Source organism: Pituophis catenifer, unplaced genomic scaffold (assembly GCF_029215685.1).
Source record: "Pituophis catenifer annectens isolate HBS135680 unplaced genomic scaffold, rPitCat1.0.hap2 SCAF_6, whole genome shotgun sequence".
NCBI lineage: Eukaryota > Metazoa > Chordata > Lepidosauria > Squamata > Colubridae > Pituophis > Pituophis catenifer.
Genome location: NW_027256886.1, coordinates 35,374,194 through 35,397,446, shown reverse-complemented (window position 1 = coordinate 35,397,446; position 23,253 = coordinate 35,374,194). Strand labels below are relative to the sequence as shown.

General features: G+C 37.8%; 1 protein-coding gene across 1 annotated transcript in view; it reads right to left on the bottom strand.

The window, feature by feature from the left end:
• Positions 1 to 23,253, bottom strand: part of SNED1 (sushi, nidogen and EGF like domains 1) — a 77,841-nt gene continuing 54,588 nt past the window's right edge. Inside the window, exons 18-33 of the mRNA XM_070946557.1 lie at positions 20,085 to 20,198; positions 15,181 to 15,294; positions 13,451 to 13,564; positions 13,146 to 13,259; positions 12,112 to 12,408; positions 8,269 to 8,452; positions 7,434 to 7,546; positions 5,924 to 6,202; positions 5,129 to 5,273; positions 4,916 to 4,998; positions 4,722 to 4,823; positions 4,465 to 4,581; positions 2,126 to 2,213; positions 1,540 to 1,623; positions 1,051 to 1,080; positions 1 to 280 (exon numbers count right to left, since the gene is read on the bottom strand). Of these exons, the coding sequence (XP_070802658.1) occupies positions 1,059 to 1,080; positions 1,540 to 1,623; positions 2,126 to 2,213; positions 4,465 to 4,581; positions 4,722 to 4,823; positions 4,916 to 4,998; positions 5,129 to 5,273; positions 5,924 to 6,202; positions 7,434 to 7,546; positions 8,269 to 8,452; positions 12,112 to 12,408; positions 13,146 to 13,259; positions 13,451 to 13,564; positions 15,181 to 15,294; positions 20,085 to 20,198 (1,970 nt within the window). The 3' untranslated portion in view covers positions 1 to 280; positions 1,051 to 1,058. The remainder of the gene's footprint in view (positions 281 to 1,050; positions 1,081 to 1,539; positions 1,624 to 2,125; positions 2,214 to 4,464; positions 4,582 to 4,721; positions 4,824 to 4,915; positions 4,999 to 5,128; positions 5,274 to 5,923; positions 6,203 to 7,433; positions 7,547 to 8,268; positions 8,453 to 12,111; positions 12,409 to 13,145; positions 13,260 to 13,450; positions 13,565 to 15,180; positions 15,295 to 20,084; positions 20,199 to 23,253) is intronic.

Genomic DNA, 23,253 nt, shown 5'->3' with positions numbered 1-23,253 from the left:
TGCCAAATATTTGTATTTCGATTGTAAATTAATAAATGGATTTGTTCTCTATTCACATTGCAATTAAAATCTGTAGCAGATCACTGTTATTCAGCATTCCTTGAGAGCAGTTCCTTGGTACTCCAAAAGCAAGTAGGATCACGGTGAGGAATTCTGTTGGTACAACTCTGGCACTTATCAGTAGAAGACTTAATGGAGGGAATCTTCCTCTTCCATTTAAGGATTGAGACACAACCTTAAAATGAAAGACTGTTTTCCATCAGCCATTATCAAATAAGCACTATAGGGAAGCAGAAATAAAAGCTGTAATACAATATATTAAAAAAAGGTGAGGCATACTGTGGCTGAATAAACCGGGGGGAAAAGGACTTTGCAATGTAAGAGAAAATATACAAAGCATCTATTTTCAAACAGTTAAAACTGATGGATCCTTTGTAAGACTCACATGGTTACTTTGTGAGCTGTTCCTAGCTGTCTGCACATATACATGCATTCAGCTAGAAACATCTTCCAGAGTAACGGCATGAATAATCTGGTTGCTCTAATGAATTGAAAATACATTTCTATACAGTATGTTATGAAGCATTGCTTTGGTTAGCTTTGCTTAGCTCTGTAATACATGCAAATATAAATGCAATGTATAATATATATAAATGTACATAAATATAAATGTTGTATATGTTCTTATAAATTTTCTTATTATGCCTGTTTTTTTGATTTTTTTAAAAAAAACCCAGTCATTATTAGTATGCCTTGCTAATTCCATCACATTCACAAAATATTTTGTGGCATTCAGTAAATATAGCTACAGTTTCCTTCTAATGTTTGGCAGGCTATCAATATCTTAGAGGTTCCTCAAAAAGGAGATCTAAATATTTGCTTGTCAATGATGCTTTACCCATGGTTTAAGCTATGGGAAATTATAAAATGAGTCCAGACACTTCCTGTCCAAGGAACTCCAATTTATCAAGTGTCTAAATTTCCTGATTTATCTAGTATATCAGTTAATGGAACAATCATTCCCATCCACTGCCTAATAAAGATACTTACTGTGGGTTTCAGTGCCTGTTGATTTGTTTTCTGAAATAAGAAATTTTAATATAAGACTATTTATCTTACACAGTAACGTAGGACTTATTTCTAAGAATTTCTTTATTCTGATGCTACTTAATTCCAACAGTGTTAGATGAAAGAAGGGACAAAGAAAAAACAAATAAAATATTGACTATGATATTCAGGATCTTTCATAAGTAATTCTTAGAGACTGCTTGGACAAGTCCTTGTGGTTTTCATGACAAGATTTTTTCAGAAGTGGTTTGCCATTAACTCTTTTCTAGGGCTGAGAAAGTGATTGGCCCAAAGTCACCCAACTGGCTTACAATATCCAAATTGGCTGACGTCCCCCATAAATTAACATCCAGGTTGTATGATGTCCACCATTTTGTCAAAAATTATAATTGGTACTATGAGAAATTGGAGGTTAGGCATCCTTAGGATTTCTCCCGAAATGATGCCTTATAAAAAGTACATTTGTTTTACCTGCTGAGTGCCTTATTTGTTCCAGTACTCTCACAACTCTCCTTATAACAAATGTCCTGGTGCACTTTGTAGACTCTCTTGTATCTGATAGGAAAACAAACATATATTAAAGAATGAATGATGGGAAATTTGACCACAAAGGGTTGTAAATTAAATCCCAGAACTTAAATCCCTTGGATTTTTTTTTTTAACTGTGCAAGAGTAATAACCCCCCAGTGCCCTAATAAAATTCCAGGCCATTGGCAGAAAGACATTACTCACATTTCCCCCAAAGCCTCAGCAGAATCAAGCAACCTGCAGTCTCCTCAAAACCATATTGCCAATTTTTGATGGTGCAATTGGTGAAAAGTTGATACTATCTTGCTATTTTGAGGCAGAAAAATGATATTTGTAGTATAAATCTAAACTAGCCTTAATTCAGTGTAAATGAATCTCTCCTCCTCCCCCCCCCCCTCTTTCTCTCTGGGCCTCCTATGGAAAAAAGTGAACAGGCAGGTTGGAATAAAAAGCAGACTGCATCAGGGATAGCAGGCTTAAATCTGAAATTTGATATGTGAAGGAAAAAAATTGTCAAGACAATACTTACAGATAATGGCAGACACCTCCTTCCCAGACTGGAAAAGATTTTGTTTCAGAGTACAACCGAGTACAAGACTGAGGCACTTTTTTACAAGCTGGAGGGGAAAAACATCATGTACTGAGCTCATTTCAATAAATAGAGATACATATTTGGATTTAATTTTCTTTGCGCAAATCATACAGCCGTGCCAAGGAATTAAACTGTTCTTATGTGTGTGTCTGTGGGGGAGCAAATATATCTTGAAAGAGATTTGAAGAGGGGAAAGGAAACACACTGCTAACAAGTACATGATACAACTTGATTGTATGTTAGTGCAGTTTGCTCTTAGATAATAAAATATGCTGTGCCAAGGAGGATTGCATAGGATCACCTTGTAATTTCTGTAGCAAACAAGGCAAGAACAGTTTTTGTAAAGCAGATGAATCTTATCTTCTCAAAAGAAAAAATCTCGTGCTTTTTACATTCTTATTTTTGTTTTAATTCTTTTTTCTTCTGTTCAATCATGTCTGGTTCTCAAAAAACTGCTTGGACAAGTCCCTGCAGTTTTCTTGGCAAAGTTTTTCAGATGTGGTTTGCCATTACCTCTTTCCTAGGGCTGAGAATGTGACTGGCCCAAGGACATCAAAAGTCTCCTGCTTTATAGTCTGATTGCTGCACTAAACTGGCTCTCAAAAGGTTAGAATTTTAATAAAGCTCAGCATGATAATTATGCATTATCTCAGGCATGAAAACCTCAACCTTTCCTCCCAGTTACAGTTCTGCCCACAGATACACAATTACAAATTGTGCTATGCAGACATATTTCCTATTTCTTAATAGCAATACTGAAATAGCAATTCTACTCCGTAAAGCAAGCTTGCAGCAATTCAACCTTTGCTCAATTTCTATCCATCTATCTGTCTACAGTACTTAATTATATAAACTAGCAGCTACAGTATGTCTGTGGTCTCTTTTTTCTATTAAAAAAGATGGACACCTATATTTTGTAAAAATAAGAGTAATTTGAACTTATAGCAGACTGGAACGCCTGCATAATCTTCAGTGTCCTCCTTAATTCACTCTGACTTACTCTAAGGTAAGATGTTTGATGTTATTATAGTTTAAATATAAGCCAGTGATGGGTTGCTACCTGTTCACCCTGTTCAAACCAGTAGCAGTGGCAGGAGGCTCTGCCCACCCGCCCGGACGTCTCTGCACATGCGCAGAAGCATCGCGTGCACGAACACATGTGCGCCCATGAGCGAATCGGTAGCAGCCAAAATTGAAACCCACTATTGATATAAGCCCCTTCTCTAGACTATTCTTGGTGGCATAATTTCATTTCATTATAGAGAATATAAAAACCGAAAGAAAAGGGCAGAGTTGGGAAATCATTATCAGGGAAGGGACAAGACTTGTTATAAGTTTTTATGCACACCTTATTTCATCTTTTCAATAGCTACTACTACTTTCCAATCATGACCCAAACAGGTACTTCCCACATATGGTTTTTAATTTTCATTTATAAGTCAGAAATAGATTTCATGAATAAAATGTAGCTTGCAAGGTCAATATCTTCTGAACCAGAACTATATTGAAAGTGTGTATACACACACACACACACACACACACACACACACACACACACACTCACATATTTCTTTATGAAAATTCACCTTCCAAATACTGTTTTTTTAAGCCACGAAGTTTTTCTTTTATGCATTTGTAGCAATCATATTACAATTAGATTCCATATGTAGAATCTACACAAATCTTACTTCCTCTTCCAATAATATTTTTTTTCCAGTTCATGGCAAAAACGTAGCCATATAACAGATTGATGTGTGAACAATACTTTGTGTGGGTTAATGGCCTATATTAATGGATTTATCAGTTCCCAAAGTCTGATGAACATTACATTTATGACACAGGTGTAGGCATATGTCTTTTTGGGGCCAGAAAGAGTTTTGTCAGTATTGTTGCATATATTTCCTACAGCCCATAAATCAAGTTCTTTCCCTATTTCCCAGTGCAGATTTTTAACTCAACTTCTCCTTCCAGTTTATGGATAAATTTCTATCCAGTTTTTATCCTGTACTGCTAAACATCATTTCTAATTCTGTATGTAAGTTTTTCAGCTCTTTTAAAAAGAGGAGCAACAGTTGCATATCCAGGCAGATTCCTATTACCCCTTCTTCCTTCCTTCCTTCCTTCCTTCCTTCCTTCCTTCCTTCCTTCCTTCCTTCCTTCCTTCCTTCCTTCCTTTTCTTTCTTTCTCTCTCTCTCCCTCTCTCTCCCTTCCTCTCTCTCTCTCCTTCTTAGTTGCATGTGGCAAAATTGTTCAGAAAAGCACACTTTTAACTCACCTAGTTCACATAATCTGCCTTTGAATCCTGGAGTACAGTCACAATTATAAGACTCTAATCCAGCAACACAGGTCCCACCATTTTTGCAGAAGTTTATGGAACAATTCTGCCTCTCACCTGGTAATGCAAAGGGAAGGGTGTAATACTCTGGCTATTTTTAAGATTCTTGATAATCCAGTACAAATCAAACATTACTTAAGGTTGGAGAGGCAAGGGGGTAATCTTGGACCATCTCTATCTCCTTTCTTCAAACATACTTTCTCTCTTGGTACTCTCAGGTTCTGACAGCTGCACTGCTAGTTTGGCCCGACTAGTTGATTCCTCCACATTTTCTTCAACTTTCGTGAGAGCTTCTGGTTCTAGAAGAAGCAGGAAAGAATATATTTTAACCAGAAAGTTTGTGCTGTGTGACAGAGCAGAAAGCCAACAAGGGAAGGTGAACAGTACATACGTGTTTTCACAGAAACTGATCGACTTGGAGAGCTGCTGATTTTAGTAGTGATCCTTCCTCTGCCATCCACTAGTTCTGTAAACCTTTACAAAACAGAAAGATTCAGACATTCCCATTTGCAAAGCTAAAATGATGTGCACCAATTTAGCACCCCATAAATCTATAATTATTTTATTATAGTTTCATTTATTGTAATCTAGTTTCATTCTTTACCTGGCTGTTAGTGAGGGCTCCTCGGGGACAGAGTGCTCAGCAAGCACATGCAATTCTGGTAGGAAAGTTGGGGGCACTCTATTTCTCAGCATCCGTGGATGCCCAGTTTGGCTCCAGCGTCTTTCAGAGGTTCCATCTTTCTGCACTAAATATAAGACACGATAACAAAACTGGATGAATGGAATGTAAAAATCTGGGTAACTCGAGGCCTGTCTCCTTTTCAGCAGGGTATGCCTATGCCACAGTCTTAGGAAAAAAATTCAAAGTATGCTGGTGAATGTTATTGTAATTATGATGTTGTGCAGATGGTAGAGTTAAGCCTTTCCTTTTAAGCCATTTTACCCAATAAAAATCTTCCCAGAATAGAACAGATTCAGCAAGGGAGACATTCCTCATCATAAAAATAATCTTGGACAGATATGTTAAATTTCCTTGAGGATGCAGTCACAACCAGATTTATTCTATTTCTCTCCCAATTATTATTACTATTATTATTTTTTTAAAAGATACTCAATAATTGATTTCCAACAACTATTTAATGGCATGATGTTACTTTAAATCAAAAGGATAAGCAAGACATCTAAGCCTTTCATTTGCACATCCAAGGAAACAGGATGCAAACACTGATTCTTAGGTTTTGCTAAAAAAAAATCATCACAGAGAATAGAAGTAGTTGATCGCTGAATGCATGAAGGATATAGAGAGATACAAGCTGCTGCTGCCTCTGCCTTTCTCACCCTTAATAAGGAAGGTAAACAACAGCAGTATGGAGAATAATGTGTGATCTACACTTACAGGCCGTAATGTAAAGATGGGCTGGCTCACTCATCACTTGTCCTTGATCAGTATTTTGAACAGCCATCACAGATAAGCGATACCTTTGACCTGGGTTCAGGTCACGCACGGTGTAGGAAAACAATTTTCCATTGGGGACATAGCGGCTCTTTACACTCTGGCTGGTACTGACATTGATGATGTAGCCTTCCACTGAGCCCACAAGGGGTTGTTCCCAAGTCATCTGGACAGAGGTGGCTGCAACTCTGGATGCAGTGAGGTTTCTAGGAGGCAGAGGTCCTGTTCAGAGAGAAGAAGGAAATTTGATTGGAATTTTCAGCTGTCCATCAAATAAATAGTTATGAAAATGGGGGAACCCTCAACATTAGTGCTAAACTCACTTCTCTGCTTTCTTAAAGTTGCAAGCAGCTTCTGGGAATTCACTAGTTATCTGGCTCCTGCGATTGCGTTACCTTTGTGCCCTCTTGTACATTTGTATCCTCTCTCCTCCCCCAACTTTATTCCACTCATAGGAAAGAAGGCATCCCAGGTGTACTATGAAAGATTGCATTTTTTTGGTTGCTGATCTTCATAACAAGAAGTATAAAGGAGGAACAATGATCAAAGTAGTTTAAACTAGAGATGGGTTTTTAACTAATTTGAAATGAAATTATGGAGGTAACTAATATTTGGACCATCCTTCTGCATCAGCTAAACTAATGATATAATGTAAAATTAAGCAGCAAATCATCCACACTGAATGGTAAGGGTACATTCCAGCTGTATACGATTGACAAGCAAGCAAGGGTGAAATGCTCCCAGTTCGGACCGGATCGCCCAATCCGGTAGCGATGGCGGCAGGTGGTTCGGAGAACCAGTAGCAAAATCCATGCCCCCCCCCATGCCCAGCTGAGCCGCGTGATCATCAGAGCCTTTTTTTTTTTTACTTTTAAAAGCATATTTTCTACAACCTCTTCGGCCGAAAAAATGCTTTTAAAAATAAAAAAAAAGCCTCTGATTATCATGTGGCTCAGCTGGGATCGTCAGAGGCTTTTAAAAGCATTTTTTTCTGCAACCTCTTAAGGTTGTAGAAAAAATGCTTTTAAAAGTAAAAAAAAAAAAAGTTGGCCACCCCCACCCAGTCACATTATCCCCACCACCACCAAGCCCGCTCACAGAACCAGTAGTAACAAATTTTACATTTCACCACTGCAAGCAAGGTAAGTCATTCCTTCCTTTACTTTCCAGACTTTGGAGGAAGTTGCATAAAGAATAGAATTTAATGATTTTCAAATTGTGGCTTCAACAGTTAGGGTTTATTTCCTCGTTAGCAGGATTTTGAAGCTAATGACAGCTATTAAATTGCTGTTCAATTCATAAACAGTGCAAAGTTTGGTCAGATGCCCTCCTATGGTATAAGGAAGGGGGCTACAAACACTTTTACCACTGTTTTGCTCTGTTGTTTTAATTGGTTTATGAATTACAAAATGACAAAGCAAAAAGCAAGCAGAAAATGTTCAGTAAAACTCACGGGTCCAGACGTAAAAAGGAGATGTAGCAAAGCTCTCTGTGGCATGATCTTCACTACTAAGGCCACTCAAGGTCCACATATGGATAAGATACTTCTGTCCTGGTTGAAGGTCCCTTATGAAAGATTAGATACGATGAATAAATCTTAATCAGAGAGTTAGGATTTTTGAAGAAAAAAACACAGTTCCTTATTGACCACTGATGAGTCAGAAACTTAGATAAACTATCCAGTCAGATATATGCACACAACTGTTCAATAGAAGAAATACTTGAATCAATGCCAGTTTCAATTTTCTACCACATATATGCTTCAATTGTCTTTCTAATTTGAGAAGTTTTTGTATTTAATTTAATGGAAATAAATAAAGGTGGATTCAGATAGGATAAATTTTCCCTTTCTTTTTGCCATTTGGTCTTGTTGATTTGACTTGCCTTTCCCACCTTTATTATGGATTCAAGAGCTAATTTTAGAGCTAATTTTTTGATGAAGCGTCTTTACACTGAGGTTCCTAAACTTCATAAAAAATATCTAAGCAAGAAATACAACTGCTTAATCTCTAATCTCGACTAGGCCTATGGAAATGATCTGGTAATGCTCCAATAAACTCAGAAGGCCTTTGAAGCAGCTGTGCCAATTTTCCAGTGGCTATTCTGAGACTTTGAGGAGTGGATCTATACGAGTGCTTTGTTCATTAAATTGTTTACCTTGGCCTAATCTTTGGTGATCTAGCAAGCCAGCTGTTTAGCTACGTTACAAAAAACCACTCTGGACTACTTTTATTTATTCACCACTACCTCCCTTCTTCCATCCCATATATCTTTTGCTTCTTGCTCACCAAAATGTGTATTTGGTCCTAGTATTGTTTAATTCTACAGCATGATCCTCTACATCTTCTGGCTGCCGTATGGACAGGCGCACCTTGCTGACTGTGGCATGTTTGAGTTTATGAAGAGCCCATTGCACAGTAATGGTTGTGGAAGTCACATTGGCTATTTCAAATCCTTCTACTGGGTGAGGTCCTGTTAGGATGAGAGAAGGGAAGTGCAAGGGATTGTTACAACTCACTACAATTGACAACACACCCACTTGATCTTCCTCAAGAAGAACAGTCCTATCAGAAGCCTTTTTCTTGTTTTCTACTAAGACAAATGTTGCTCTGGGATTTTGACAGGACTTTTACAACATAATGCACCCCTCCCCACCTCCTTTGGCAGTAAACTACATGGCATCTTGCAACTGTACTGGAGAAAAAACATTTTATTCCATAGTAAAGGGTCTCCCTCAAGATGTTCTGACACACTCAATTACCAAGTATTTATTTATTTATTTGATTTATATCATCATCACCCATCTCCATTCAAACTCCCAGAGCCTCCAGGCAATGGGAAAGAACCTGAGTGCATCATCTGGTAAAGTCAAAGCAGAGGTGTACATGTAAGTATCATTAGCATACTGATACCATTCCCTGTGTCAACAGATGCTCTGACCCAGCAGCTTCATGTACATGTTAAAAAAGAGTGGGGAAAGAGCAGGGCTGGATTTAGATGAAAAGAGGCCCTAGGCTATTCAACTTATGAGGCCCTTTCACCTATAGTGAAAGTGTAATTTTAATTTTGCTAACAATTTGAATGTAGGCCCCTCTTGATCTTGAGATCCCCTCTTGATCTTGAGGCCCTAGGCTGAAGCCTAGTTAGCCTATAGGAAAATCCGGCCCTGGGAAAGAGTGAAGCCCTGAGACATCCCATAAAAAAAGTAAAGTGAATGGCATAGAAAGGATGCAGCCACCATTTACACCAATAACCAGGAAACAGTTTGTGGCTTGTATCTAAGACTAGCAGCAAGTTTTCCTTCTCTGCCTGGGATTTGTACATTTTTAATTTTTTAAATTCAATTCAATTCTAATTTCTAAATGTTGATTTTTAAATATTTTTTTAAAATGCTTTTATATATGTACCGATAATTCTCAAGTTACAACCACTCGTTTTGTGACCATCTAAAGCTACAACAGCACTGAAAAAAGTGACTTATGACTGTTTTCCACGCTTACAACTGTGGCAGCACCCCATTGGTCACGTGATCAAAAAATCAGAAGCCAGATTCACTTAACAACCAGGTTACTAACTTAACAACTGCAGTGATTCGCTTAACAGCTGTGGCAAGTAAGGTCATAACATGGGACAAAACCCATTTAACAACTGTCTTGCTTAGCAAAGGAAATTTGGGGTTCAAAATCAAGGACTACCTATATTGTTTTTTGTTTAATTATTGTACAGTACCCAGAGTTATTTCTCATGAGATGAGAGGCTACATAAATTTGATTAATAAAGATACTTCATGAATACACACAGTTATTCATTTACAAAGCAAGCTTGAGTTCTGCTGCTTCCAACCTGATACTTTACACTGAGGCTAGTATTCCTGACTTTCTGAGAATTATAATTTCCAAACTTCTGGAGGGGACCAATGGGGACAGATATTCTCACCAGTCAGTCATAGCATAACAGCATAGAAAATGTAAATCCATGAACAATAGACTATCTCTTCAGCAACTTTCTGCATAGCTAATTTAGTGCTATGTAACTCAAATGAGCAGGGAAGCCCATGGAACAAATGTACTAACAGCACATCACTTTTATATGTCTTATGCATTCATATTCTAGCATAAGTCATAATCCCACAGAAAAATAGTCTAATTTTGCTGCATCACCCATAAACATTTAGTCCCTCAAATATTTCATTGGCATAGCAATTCTATTAATCCAACTGGTTCTTATTCTGCATTTTGAAATAGCAACAGCCATAAAATAGACAAGAAAAAAATCTGTACCATTATGTCAGTGGTGGGTTGCTACTGGTTCGGTTCAGAACTTACAAACCGGTAGTAACAGCGGCTGGAGGCTATGGATGCTATGCGCATGCGCAGAAGCACCGTGCGCGAGAGCGTGCTCCCGTTGCGAATTGGTAGCAAAGGTAAGTGGAACCCACCCCTGCATTATGGCTATAAAGCAGCCCAGATAAAACTTGAAAAAGTATTTCCTCATAAAATGTTTTAAGTAGAACATTGATACAAATTAGTGAGATCGATACGAGCTAATAAATTAGTATGAGAACAATGCAAATAAAATTTGTTCACATTAAGTGTCATTAGAGTTCAATCCAATTCCAACAGAACTGTTTGAGATTTTTAGAGAAGATAATACTGCAGAATGACATTTGTCTTCTCTTAAACTCCTTAAAACAGTTTAAGGAATATATGCATGCACTTTATTAAGTATCACATGTGCTCAGTATTAAGGTCTACCCAAGACTGAAGGCAGCATCTAATTCTTAGAAGAAGAGATCAAATCAAAAGTCTTATTTAGTTGTGAACATTATTAATGATACCATTGCAAAATAATAAGAAATATTATGGGTCATCCTTCTAGATAGTTCTTTTCAAGACCTATAGTTCATATCCTTGAAGAAGAAATACCTTCCTCTTGTTTTCCTAGACTAAAAAAAGAATCTCAAGTTTAGCAGCATTGCCTAGGTCTAGGACATTTCATTGTCTATTGCTTCACGTGTGCTCTTCCTTTATTAGGATATGATATGCTGTTTTTCAATTGCACTTAATTTATTCTGATGTACTGAATTGCTAAAAAACAGGATAGAAGAAGGGAAGAATTGCAGATTAACAGGTCATTTAATAGACTAAAAGTCATTTTGCTATATTAATTTTGCCTACCCAATTAAAAACACTTTAAACCACTTTATTGCTAACATTCTATGGAATTCTCTTTAATATTACCTGGAATTCTCTTCCCTATTCTCAGTGCTATTTATTTCAGGACTCTTCTTTGAAAAAAAATTAATCCCAAATACAAGTGTCAAATGAAAGTATGGAACAGTGAAGCACATATAAACTTTGTAAATAATTTGTCCACACATTCCATACCTTTAAGAATAATAATCAAAATTAATTTACTTTCCTTATCCAAAGAAAACTAATAAATTATCAAGCATGATAACTCAGGTTCTTTTAATGCTTTTTCTTATTAGAATTAAAGAAATCAAACTATCACAAGCTAGCAAGCAGCCGCCAATTGAATTTTTGTTGAGAGCATTTTAAGCACTGTCTGAAAATGCAATTAATCTGAACTAATTCAGCCTAAGATTACATCGCATAGAAGAAATATATATAGTAAGAATGGTAATACCCGATTATAATTTTGTAACTGCCACTGTAAATCATTTGCTGCAACTTTGACTTTTATAGGCTGTGATTATAAGGTAATACATATTTGGAGAACAAGACAAGATTAATGCAACATTTTTCCTTTTGTTCCTGTGTTACTTGGTTCATTTCCCACTAGTTATAGATCAAGCATTCTTGGGATAAGCAGCATGTCTAAATGTAATTATGCTAGCTTGGTATAGAGGAAATTTCTACTATGAATCAAAGAATGGTGTCCCACTATTCTTATTGTACAGCTTTCCCCAACCAAGTGCCCTTGGTTCATTCCAGTTGTAGATTATGGAACTCTAAGGGAGAATAGCCAGGTTCTGGAAGGTTGTTACATATGTTAAGGATCTTGCAAAATGCCTTGAGGATCCTTAAGCACTGCTTGCATGGCATTCTAGCTACTGCAGCCAGGCATTTCTGTACCCACAACTCTATTCCTCTAAAGGAGCTACTCACTAGTACGAGTGACGAGCATGATGGGCCTGCTGATATCATTCTTGTTATTCGATTTGCGTTTGACTGAAAAGACAGAAATATTGTAGGCTTTGCCGGAGGCTAGTGCCCGCAAATGGTGGGCAGCACGACTTCGGTCCACATAATCAGTCCAGCGGTAAGAGCCGTCGAAGGATACGTACGTCACGGCGTAGCCATCAATTATATGTTTGGCAGCCTGGTCCTTGGGTGGGCGCCAAGAGATTGACAACCCATTCTCCTCCACTTTTTCCACCTTTAATGACATTGGTGGCAGCAGCTCTTCATGGTGTCAGTGCCAACAAAAGAAGGAAAAAAATAAAACATTTAAATGAGTTAGTTTGGCTTTCCACTGCCTCATTTCTTTCAGACAACTTCCAGACAAATGACAACACCCATTTGTTATATTTTATGATTTAGACTGCTTCAAATTACTGCCACCTTAGGAGCCTCCCTCTCTCTCTCTCTCTCTCTCTCCCTCCCTCCCTCCCTCCCTCCCTCTCCCTCTCCCTCTCCCCCTCCCTCCCTCCCTCCGTGTGTAAATAGTCACAACAACAGTTGCAACAATGCAATCAAAGTCCCAATCAATATTGATGCCCATCAGCATCACCTGTATAGAAAGAGATGGGTCTCTTTTTTAACACCTCCCTTCCCAGAACAGCACTGTGCCCTCCCAATGAAAAGGTTTTCCTTCCCATATTTCCTTCGCCAACATTACAATATACCTGGAAGGAAAACTGGAAAACAAAAGTCAAATAGTGGAATTCAGCTACCTCAGAAGAATCAACAAAAACATCACAAGAAGATGTTTTTGCAATTACAGTATCTATTCTAAAACCAGTGACACTTTCCTAATGAAATTCCATCCAGCAATTGAAATTGTTGAGATGAAATTAGGAAGGAGGTTTTGTTCATCCCAAATGAAGAAAAAATGAGGAGGAAAATGTATTCAATCCATACAATTACTATTTTCTAGGATGAACATGACTAATGTAGATTCAGCTTTTTAGTTTGATTACCTTTCTCACAATTCCTGCCAGTATAGCCCACTTTGCAGGTGCAGATGTGGGATTCATTAGTTGGTAGACAGTAGCCTCTATTTCCACATGGATTGAAGAAACAGGGATCACTAACTAGGACAGAAGGACAAAGCAATTCATTGAGAACCACAGTTTTTACAGAAACTGTGAAAAGTGAAAATGTTTGTAAGGGAAGACCGAACTTCCTTAAAATGTGTACAATATATCTATTCCTTTTACTGTCTTGGAAAATTAGTAAGTACCTTTGAGTTTGCTAAATGCCCTTGCATTTCATGTTACCTTACCTGACTCACAGTGATAGCCAAGGAAGCCCTCTGGACAAACACACAGGTAAGAACCACTGTGACTTTCACAACTTCCTCGATTCCGACATGGATTTGATTTGCAGGCATCCACTTCTGGGGAGCATAAATACACTCACTCAGATATCTGTAGGAGGTGTCACATGGAATTAAGAAGATGACTCTGCTTCTGGTGGATAGCCCTTTACAAAGATGCCTGCTGTAATGTAACTTACACTCAGTACCCCATAATGACGAAGTGAAACAGAATTTTAGAAATGTCTGTAAATTTATTAAAAAGAAAAAATCCTGAAATATCACATTGGTATAATTATTCAGATCCTTCACTCAGTACTTTGTTGAAGCATCTTTGGCAGCAATTACAGCCTGGAATCTTTTTGGGTATGACACGACAAGCTTTATACACCTGGACTGGGGGATTTTCTGCCATTCTTCCTTCCTAGCATTCAAGTCAGGGCTCTGGCTGGGCCACTCTAGGACATTCACAGAGTTCTCCCTAAGCCACTCCTGTGTTGTCTTGGCTGTGTGTTTAGGATCGTTGTCACGTTGGAAAGTGAACCTTCAGCTCAGTCTGAGGTCCTGAGCACTGTGGAACATCTTTTCATTGAGGATATCCCTGTACTTTGCTCCAGTCAGCTTTCCCTCAACCCTGACCAATCTCCTGCTGCTGAAAAACACTCCCACACCATGATGCTGCCACCACCATGCTCCAGTGTTGGGATGGTATTGGGCAGGTGATGAGTGGTGCCTGGTTTCCTCTAGACATAATGTTTAGAATTGAGGCCAAACAGTTCAATCTTGGTTTCATCAGACCAGAGAATCATGTTATTGCAAAGTTTTTTCTTTTTAATAAATTTACAGACATTTCTAAAATTCTGTTTTCACTTTGTCATAGGATCCTGAGTGTAGATTAATGAGAAAAAAATGAATTTCAACAACTGTAGAATCAGGCTGCAGGATAACAAAATTGTCAAAAGTGAAGAGGATCTGAATACTTTCTGAATGCACTGTATACTTTCTGCTTAATAAGTATGAAATTGGTGGAGGAAATTCATGTCAGATAATGACACTATTATTTCTACGAAAACCTAAGGAAAAATACTTATGGGGCCCAAGTTTGTTTTTTAGCAACCTTTTCAGAGGTTTCAATTTCATTAAGAAATACATCACTTGAGTGACTATCTGAAATGACAATCTAACTGTCTGTAATGAATAGCCTCATGACAGGGGAGTTGTACAAAAAAATCTAAAAATAATAGGAATATATCACAGCTGGCTCAACATAGGCTAGCCACTGCAGATTATCTTCATCCTCAGTGAGATGAATAGGTGACTACTTCATGCCATCTAAAATCTCTATCAGAATGTATAAAAACTGTAAATCTCTAAGCAGCATTTTCTAAGAATTAGAGCAGTGATATGTTCTAATTTATACTGCTGTGCGCAGACCAGCTACAAGGTTTATACAACCTACAAACACCCTGCCTTCCAATGTCAGAAGGAATAACTTTTTTAAATAGCTATGATTTGTACTGTAACAGTTAAGTTAACATTTATATTGAATAAAGCATATTTATGAGACAGATCAAACAACACAAAGATGTTTATCTTCCATTGTTAGTAAGAAGTAATATTGGAAGTTCTAAGAATTTTCTTAGAATTCATTCATTCATTCATTCATTCATTCATTCATTCATTCATTCTTTATTTACCCATTTCACACTGCGTTCCAACGAAGCCTTCAGAACAATGACAGATAAATGATCCTGGCTGGTCTTTGCAGACGCCACCATTTTTGCATGGGCTAGATTGACATTCATTAATTTCTGCAGGTGTGAAAGAAAAATTAAAAATTAATTGAGTTATTCAACCCAACAATAATGATGTGCTAGAAAACCAGCATCATTGAACAACCATGGAGTCTAAAGCGATTTGTCTTACCTCCCGTTTCAATTAAACCTTACTGTTTTACTTTTGCTGAGCACATTGTAAGCCGCCCTGAGTCTTCGGAGAAGGGCGGCATATAAATCAAATTTAAAAAAAAAAAAAAAGTTGCAGAATAACTTTCATACTTAATAGCCACAGCAGCTTCTCATAGTTTTAGAACTGCAATGAATTGTCACTAAAAACTACATAGTGCAAAAATTAACGAGATTTAACAATTATTTGTGCAAGCAAAGGGAAAGCAGGACAATATGAAGATCAACACATGCAGCAAATGATGCATTATAATTAGTACTACACTGTAGTGAATAAGGGAGGTGGCCTTGACAAAGATATGGAAGATCCTTGCCAGGACAATGAAGGATAAAAGGCCCAGAAGAGACAGAAAACATTTGGAAGTGGTTCAGACAGATATCTTTGGTGTAACTGAGGATATGCTTTAGGATAATATACATTTCTTAGAATTATATGCCAAGGAATGTGAGTACAGCCATACTTAATTGCAATTTTGCACTAGCAAACGATTGTAACAACAGAATTCCTAGGAGCCTCCAAAAAACAAAATCACAGGGTGTCATTTATAACTGGAAGAATGAATCACTCATATGGCTTGTCCTTGTGTGCCAGTAGCTATAGTACAACTATGCCTTGACAATATGAACCCCCCACTTTGCATCAAAATGTTCTCATGTTCCCAATCAATGAATGAGACAGCCTTAAGTTGCTACAAACTGTACTAGTATACAAGTATTGTTTTTCCCTTTTGATGTCCAACGGGTGATCAGAGGTTGATTTTAGAGTGTTGGGAGATGCGAGCAGATCCCCTCCTTCTGGTAGCTAGTCAGTCTTCATATAGATATTTTTCTCCTAGCATTTGCTCTTCTCCATAACCACTGTGCTTCTTGACTTCGTTTCATATCTCTCACCTTCCAGCTATGTTTGACACAAAGTTCTGCCAAGATTTCCATCAAAGTAGAGGAAAGAGGACCAGATCTTTACAATTTCATTCCAGAAAGAACATGTTACCGCTAATTTACTTTAAGAATATCCTGAAGTATAATCTGTACCATAAGATACAATAGCCATATTGTTTGTGATTATAGCCACAATTGTAACCTGGAATCTGAAAGCTTTGAACACTGTGTTTATGTGTGGGTATCAGCAACTTTGAAACATACGTAGTCCTCACTTAGCTAAGATAATTGTGATTGGAATTTCTGTCACTAAGCAATATGGTTGTAAAATACAACATGTGACTACATGGCTTAACAATGGCAATCCTGGCAGTCCCTGCTGCCATTGTTAGGAGAGATTTGTAGGCTGTTAAGTGAGGATTTCCTGCTAGCTTCCAACAAGTAAAGTCAAGTGGAAGCCGGCAAAAAGTGGCAAGTTTTGAGCAGCTTGCAAGCAGGCCAGTGGCAACCTGGTGAAGATATGGCTGCTGCCATGAACCACAAGTATGTCTAGGCATGTGTTGGCTGCTGCGGAGTGTGGTAGAGCATGCAGGTGACTACTGTGACATGACAGGAGCATAGCTAGGCAGGAGGGTTTCACAGTGGAGTGTGATAGGGCACACAGGTGGAAGAGCATGAACAGGTGGTGGGTGCTGCAGAGTACAGGAGGGAACATAGACACAAAATCAGCTGGGTGACTCTGGTTCCAGTCCTTATCTCTCAGAAAGTAGTGAATAGCAAACTAAATCTGCAAAGAAAACTGCAGCGTCTATAGCCCAGAAAGTGGTCAGCAGTCAAGACTAAGTTGAAGACACATATGCATCCCAGAAAAAAAAGTGGCACTCTCGTGGGGCATGGGATAGAAATCAAACATATCAAACTAGAGGAGCTTGTTTTGAATTGCCACTCAGTGCACAGTGCTTCAATGCATTGATTCTCATGGTTTTCCTCATTGTCTGATGATGTGTTGAAAAGGGACAGCAGCAACAGAAGAACAGGACAACCTTATCCACTACAGGAATAAACAGATGCAACAAAGGAAGCAGCTTATTTTATGTTGTACCATTATATTGACTTAAGAAAAAGTAGATGTACTTGCTCACAGTAGGTAAAAGACGATAGTCACAATTCTATAAGGAGTGAACTGACTGAGCAAGAGGCAGATTTTATTTTATTTTTTTATTTAGTTTGCTAACAGAACCCGATGAAGAAGTAGATATAATCCAATACATCCAATAGTCAAGAAATGTCCTGGGATTATTTTGTAATTTGAAAAAGTACCGTGGAATGTATTGGCCATCATTTTATAACATAACTTTCTGCTTGTTTGATTAATATTCTGCTACTTTCATATTTTCTGAAATCCTCCCCTTGTAAACAATGACATTATTTCAAGCTTGCATCATTCCATTCCTGAATAAATTATTTGCAGTGCTCCCAGCACTCATTCCTCTCATTTCTTCTTAGAAGGCTGAGAATTCTATCTCAATTGCATTAATGGCTTGGGGTTTTGCCCTTATGTCTGTCAAAACAGAATTTTCATATCTGAAAGGATAATGGGAAGTTTTGCTGTTCTCCCAAGCAGGCAACGAAAAGAACAGCTATCCAATTGTGATCCAGCTGATAAAATTCCTATTTTGACACTAGGATATTTCACACTTCACGAATTTAGTTATTAAGATTATCCCCAACATCTGGAGGTCAGGTGCATAATGATTGGTGAAACTGCACTTAAATGGAATGCACTTTAATTTTCCATTTTAATCTGATCTGCTGTAGACATTTCGGAGTGTGATCTTTTTGATTTCTTTATTTACTTAGAACTCTTTTTTTATAGGAAGAGCTCTTCTCCAGAACGTATGGAGAAGTAACAGGACCTTGCCTGAAGACCTCTTCCTGCCCCTATCAAGCCTCCAGGTATTCATGCAAGAGATCTGAAAAGAATCCAAATCTGAAAGGAATTGAAGTAGTTTACAGCTAAATCGTAAAACAGCAATAGCACTTAGATTTATATAATGCTTCATAGTGCTTTACAGCCTTCTTTAAGTGCTTTATGGAGTCAGCATATTGCCCCCAACAATCTGGGTCCTCATTTTACCAACCTCAGAAGGGTGGAAGGCTGAGTCAACCTTGAACTGGTGAGACTCGAACTGGCAAACTGCTGGCAGTCGGCAATCAGTAGAATTAGCTTGCAATACTGCATTCTAACCACTGCACCACCTGGTCACCTATGGCTTGGAATTCTGGGAACTGAAGTTTGATACATCTGGTAGACAATGACTGAAAATACTGGTCAGTTGCCAAACATATATATCTACTACTTTCAGGGACTCCTAGGTTCCAAAACAGGTTTGCAATTTCACAGTCCTTCTGGACTCACGGCTGTGCATCAAAAGCAAATGGAAATTGTGCTAGAAGAGTCCAGCTTCAGCTGATGCACTCAATGCAGCCTTATCTAGTGCAGGACAACCTGACTACAGCACCTCATGTCCTTAGACTACTGCAATGCAATAGTCTGCCTTTAAAAACCACTCAAAAACAGCAATTGGACCAGAATGTAGTGGCCTGTTGTGTTGACTCATACCCAATGTTGGGAACATATACTGTAACTCCAATACTGTCAAGTCTTGTACCAATTGTGGGTTGGTTTCTGAGTATAATGTAAAAGTGCTGGTGTTGACAAGGAACTAAAGCCAAGAAATGCTTCTTTTCAGTTGTTTTGGAACGGTCTCCTATAAGAGACCAGACTGGCTTCTTCCCAGTGGTGAAATCCAAATTTTTTTACTACCGGTTCTGTGGGCGTAGCTTGGTGGGCATGGTATGCCTTGGTAGGTGTGGCTTGGTGGGCATGGCAGGGGAAGGATACTGCAAAATCTCCATTCCCATCCCACTTTGGGGCCAGCCAGAGGTGGTATTTGCCGGTTCTCTGAACTACTCAAAATTTCTGCTATCGGTTCTCCAAACTACACAAAATTTCCGCTACCGGTTCTCCAGAACCTGTCAGAACCTGCTGAATTTCACCCCTGCTCCTTCCCTGATGACTTTTAGGCAGAGATGAACATTTGAGCTTTTTATAGAGTGTTTCAGTTCAGTATGTCATGGAACCATATTCTATTCATTTTTTCTTCTTGTTATTGTGATTGTTATGGATGATTTATTGTGTTATGATTTTAAATATAGATTTTAAAATGTTTACTTTGAATTGTACTGTAGATGTACAGTGCATCTTTGATTGCAGTGGGATGTGATAGACAAACTAACAAAAATTGCCTAAGAACCTTTATGCAAATTTTTATATTTATTTATTTATTTATTCATTCATTTAATTTATATAGCCATCCAATTTAGTCCAATGACTATGGGCGGCTACCAAGTGACTCTGGGTGGTTTTGCCCAGAAAGAATCTTGCCCATTCTTTCATCGAGTTTTGCCAATTTCTTACAACACAATGTTTTAGGAAAGTTTTCAGGTATGGCTATCATATATGGCTGCAAAAATTGGAAGTGCATTAGATGGTAGGAAAGTGCTGGGATTTTATGTATCTCTTTGTCATGTCCTAGTGATCATTTTGACTTTGGCACCCTATATGTGGTAGACCTGCTTTTGAGATCAAAGGCTCCAAACTATTAATAGAATTGTGATCCAATGAGAAATGTACTTCACTAATAAACAGTGACATTAAACAATTTCTTAGCAAAGATATTTCCATGTTCTCTTACCCGACTCACAGTTGCTTCCTGTATAGCCAGCTTTACACAAGCAAAGGTAATAGGCAATTTGATTTTTGCACAACCCCCCATTCAGACAGGGTTGTGATCTACACTCATCAATTTCTGTAAAAGAAAGTAAAAGAAACAGGCATCACCTATCTGCAATGGAAAATCTGATGTCTAGAAAGCATCTGGAAAGAGACTGCTGCATTCTTGCTTCTTAAATTATAAGTATATAGATCCGGGGCATCATTAGTTTGAACATCAAAAATTGTGCATTTAAAAAATAACCCTCCCTCCCAATCATCAGAATTCAGGGTTGCACAATTTTGGTTTTTAAGAGAAGTAACTACACAGACAAAAAGGAGAAAACAATTGCAATATCTGCTGTTCTCCCCAAAACACATTTCATATGGGTGAGAAGAGCCATATCTGATACAAAAATCTCTAGATTCAAACCCCAACAACCCAAAGTGGAAGTAAGAGATCCATCCAGAACACCAGAGAACTGCTACAACTCAGTGCAAGTAATTGTAAAAAGTTACAAATGGACCTTATACCTATACATAATGTCACTGTAAAATATAGCTTCCTAAATTAGTAGACTTGAGCATATACACTGGGGAGTGAATGCTCCATCCCTTCTTTAAGAATTACCTCCCTTTGGAATTTTATTAGCAGCTCTTTATTGTAGGGAAGAATCATTGTTGGTTATTATTATTGTTGCCATTATAATCATTGTTATATTATTGTACTACAATGATAAATATTGTTCTTATAATCATTGTTGGTTATTATGTATGCTGATAACAGTGAGCAGAAATTCCTTATGGAAATGTAGTATAATTATAATTATATTATTGTATTATAATTTTAATTATTATTGTAATTATAATCATTGGTTATTATGTGTGCTGATAGCAGTGAGCAGAAACTTCTTATGGAAATGTAGTTCCTTCCTTCTTCTCTCCCCCCCTCTGCACCAATAAAACACAGGTACAATATTTAAAATACAGAAAAATCAAACCTGAAACAATAAAAAAAAATACTGACTTCTGCAAACCATAGATATTGCTAGAAACGTGCAACCTTTATAATTTCGCAGAAGGAAAACTGTAAGATCAGAAACATAACTGATGTTTCAGTTATTTACGAGACCGCCTTCTGCCACCAATAGCCTCCCACCGGCCAGTACGCTCGCACAGAGTGGGCCTCCTCAGAGTGCCGTCTGCCAGACAGTGTCGGCTGGCAACCCCCAGGGGGAGAGCCTTCTCTGTGGCGGCGCCCGCCCTCTGGAACAACCTCCCCCCAGAGATACGTACAATATCAGATCTCCGGATTTTTCGTCGGGCCCTGAAAACTTATTTATTTCAACTAGCCGGGCTGGCTTGATCCCACAGCTTTGGGTTAAATTTAATTGATTTTAAATTGGGTTTGTTTTAAACTGCGGCCAAAAATATTTAATTATTTTAAATTGTTTTTAAATTTTGTATGTTCTGTTTTTATTCTGGCTGTTCACTGCCCTGAGTCCTGTTGGAGAAGGGCGGTATACAAATTGAAACAAATAAAAATAAATAAATAAATAAATAAAATAACTAAAATTTCTGGAAATCAGGTTTATGAATGCCAAACATCATGGGTGGTACAATTGGCAGCGCAACTATACATGGCTCAGACTTTAAATCAGAATAAATACACATGTGGTTATTCTACAGGAGATTAGTATATATGGTAGTGTGCCAATTTGAGCTAAAATTAAAAAAAAAACCCTATGTGGAACATGTAAGATATTATAGAGGTATGTAGGAATTGTCCATGAAGAATCTGCAATTATTCCATAAGACTGCATGATAGTAACCCTAACATTTTGTAAGTTTATAAACCTCAAATTCTTTATTTAAATTCAATTAAGACTTTATCTGGACCAAGCATGAATCAGGGAGTGAAAAGCTACAATATGTCACACCAGAGTCATTTTCTCTCTTCAGGGATGAGAAAAATCTATCCAGTAGGATGTGATGAATCAGGAACTCACTCCCCCCGCCCCCCATGTTTCAGCCAAAATTTGAGGTGGCAAAATCTCAGGCCAGCCGCAAGGAAATGCATCCAAGCTCATTTGAATGAGGGACATGAAGTGTGGCTTTCAGAAACTTGGACTAAATCACTTCCAGGGTATAGGCATCTTCATAAGCATAAAGCTTGATTTATATAGAAGCAAGCCCAGAACTTCTGCTTTACATAGTTTAATGATACTTGGAGTTAAGGATATTACATCTGTAGGTGCCATTGATTACAATAAATAACAGGAGTTTCCTATTATTTGTACAGGATGATAAAGGGAATCGCTTCTCCTTCATAACAAACTCTACCTATTCAATATCTATGTCTTGTAGCCATATCAGCATTATCTTACCTCTTTTTCTTCTGTCAAGAATAATCCACACAATAATGTTCTTGAGTTCACAAGTGCTATGTTTGCTGGCCGTAATGCAGGACTGAGATCATTAGCCTTGTCAGAACCAAACTGCTCAGAATGGAAGCAGGCAAACAGATGCTCTGCAAACATTCCACATTTTAAGTCTCATCAGAAATGGCCAACATGGCTCCTGGTAATTGGCTGTGGGACCTAGTCCAAAAAACTGTAGAGCACCACATTGGCCTGCTCCTGGTCCTAGATAACTGCTTGTCCTTGCAACTAGTCTCCTATATGTAGGATGTTTTCTTTTAATAGTAAACAGCAGGTACAAAATTGGGAAGATGCTTGAGAAGAAAAGTTCTTTACTAAAAATTGCATTTCCCTACCTTTAAGGAGAGAACTGACATGGAAATAATTTTCCACCCAAGGAAACCTCATACATACATCATATATTGTCACACGTGGAAATAAATCAATAAATACCAGCTTTCAAAACGCTTGCAAAATTTGAGTCCATCTTGGTGCTACTGATAAGTTAAATTAGTTTATATTCTTCCAACTATTATTAAATATGTATAATAGCATTCTCATATCTGAACTCTCCAGATGTATTAGACTTCAGTTCTCCCTAGCCGGACTAATTATTAGTCCAATGAATCTGAAGATTATTGAATTAGGGTAGTCAGAAGCAGAGCAATCTCCAAAGATTTTTTTAAAAGCATAATCGGAGATATATAGAAATCAAAGAGAGATTAATTTCAT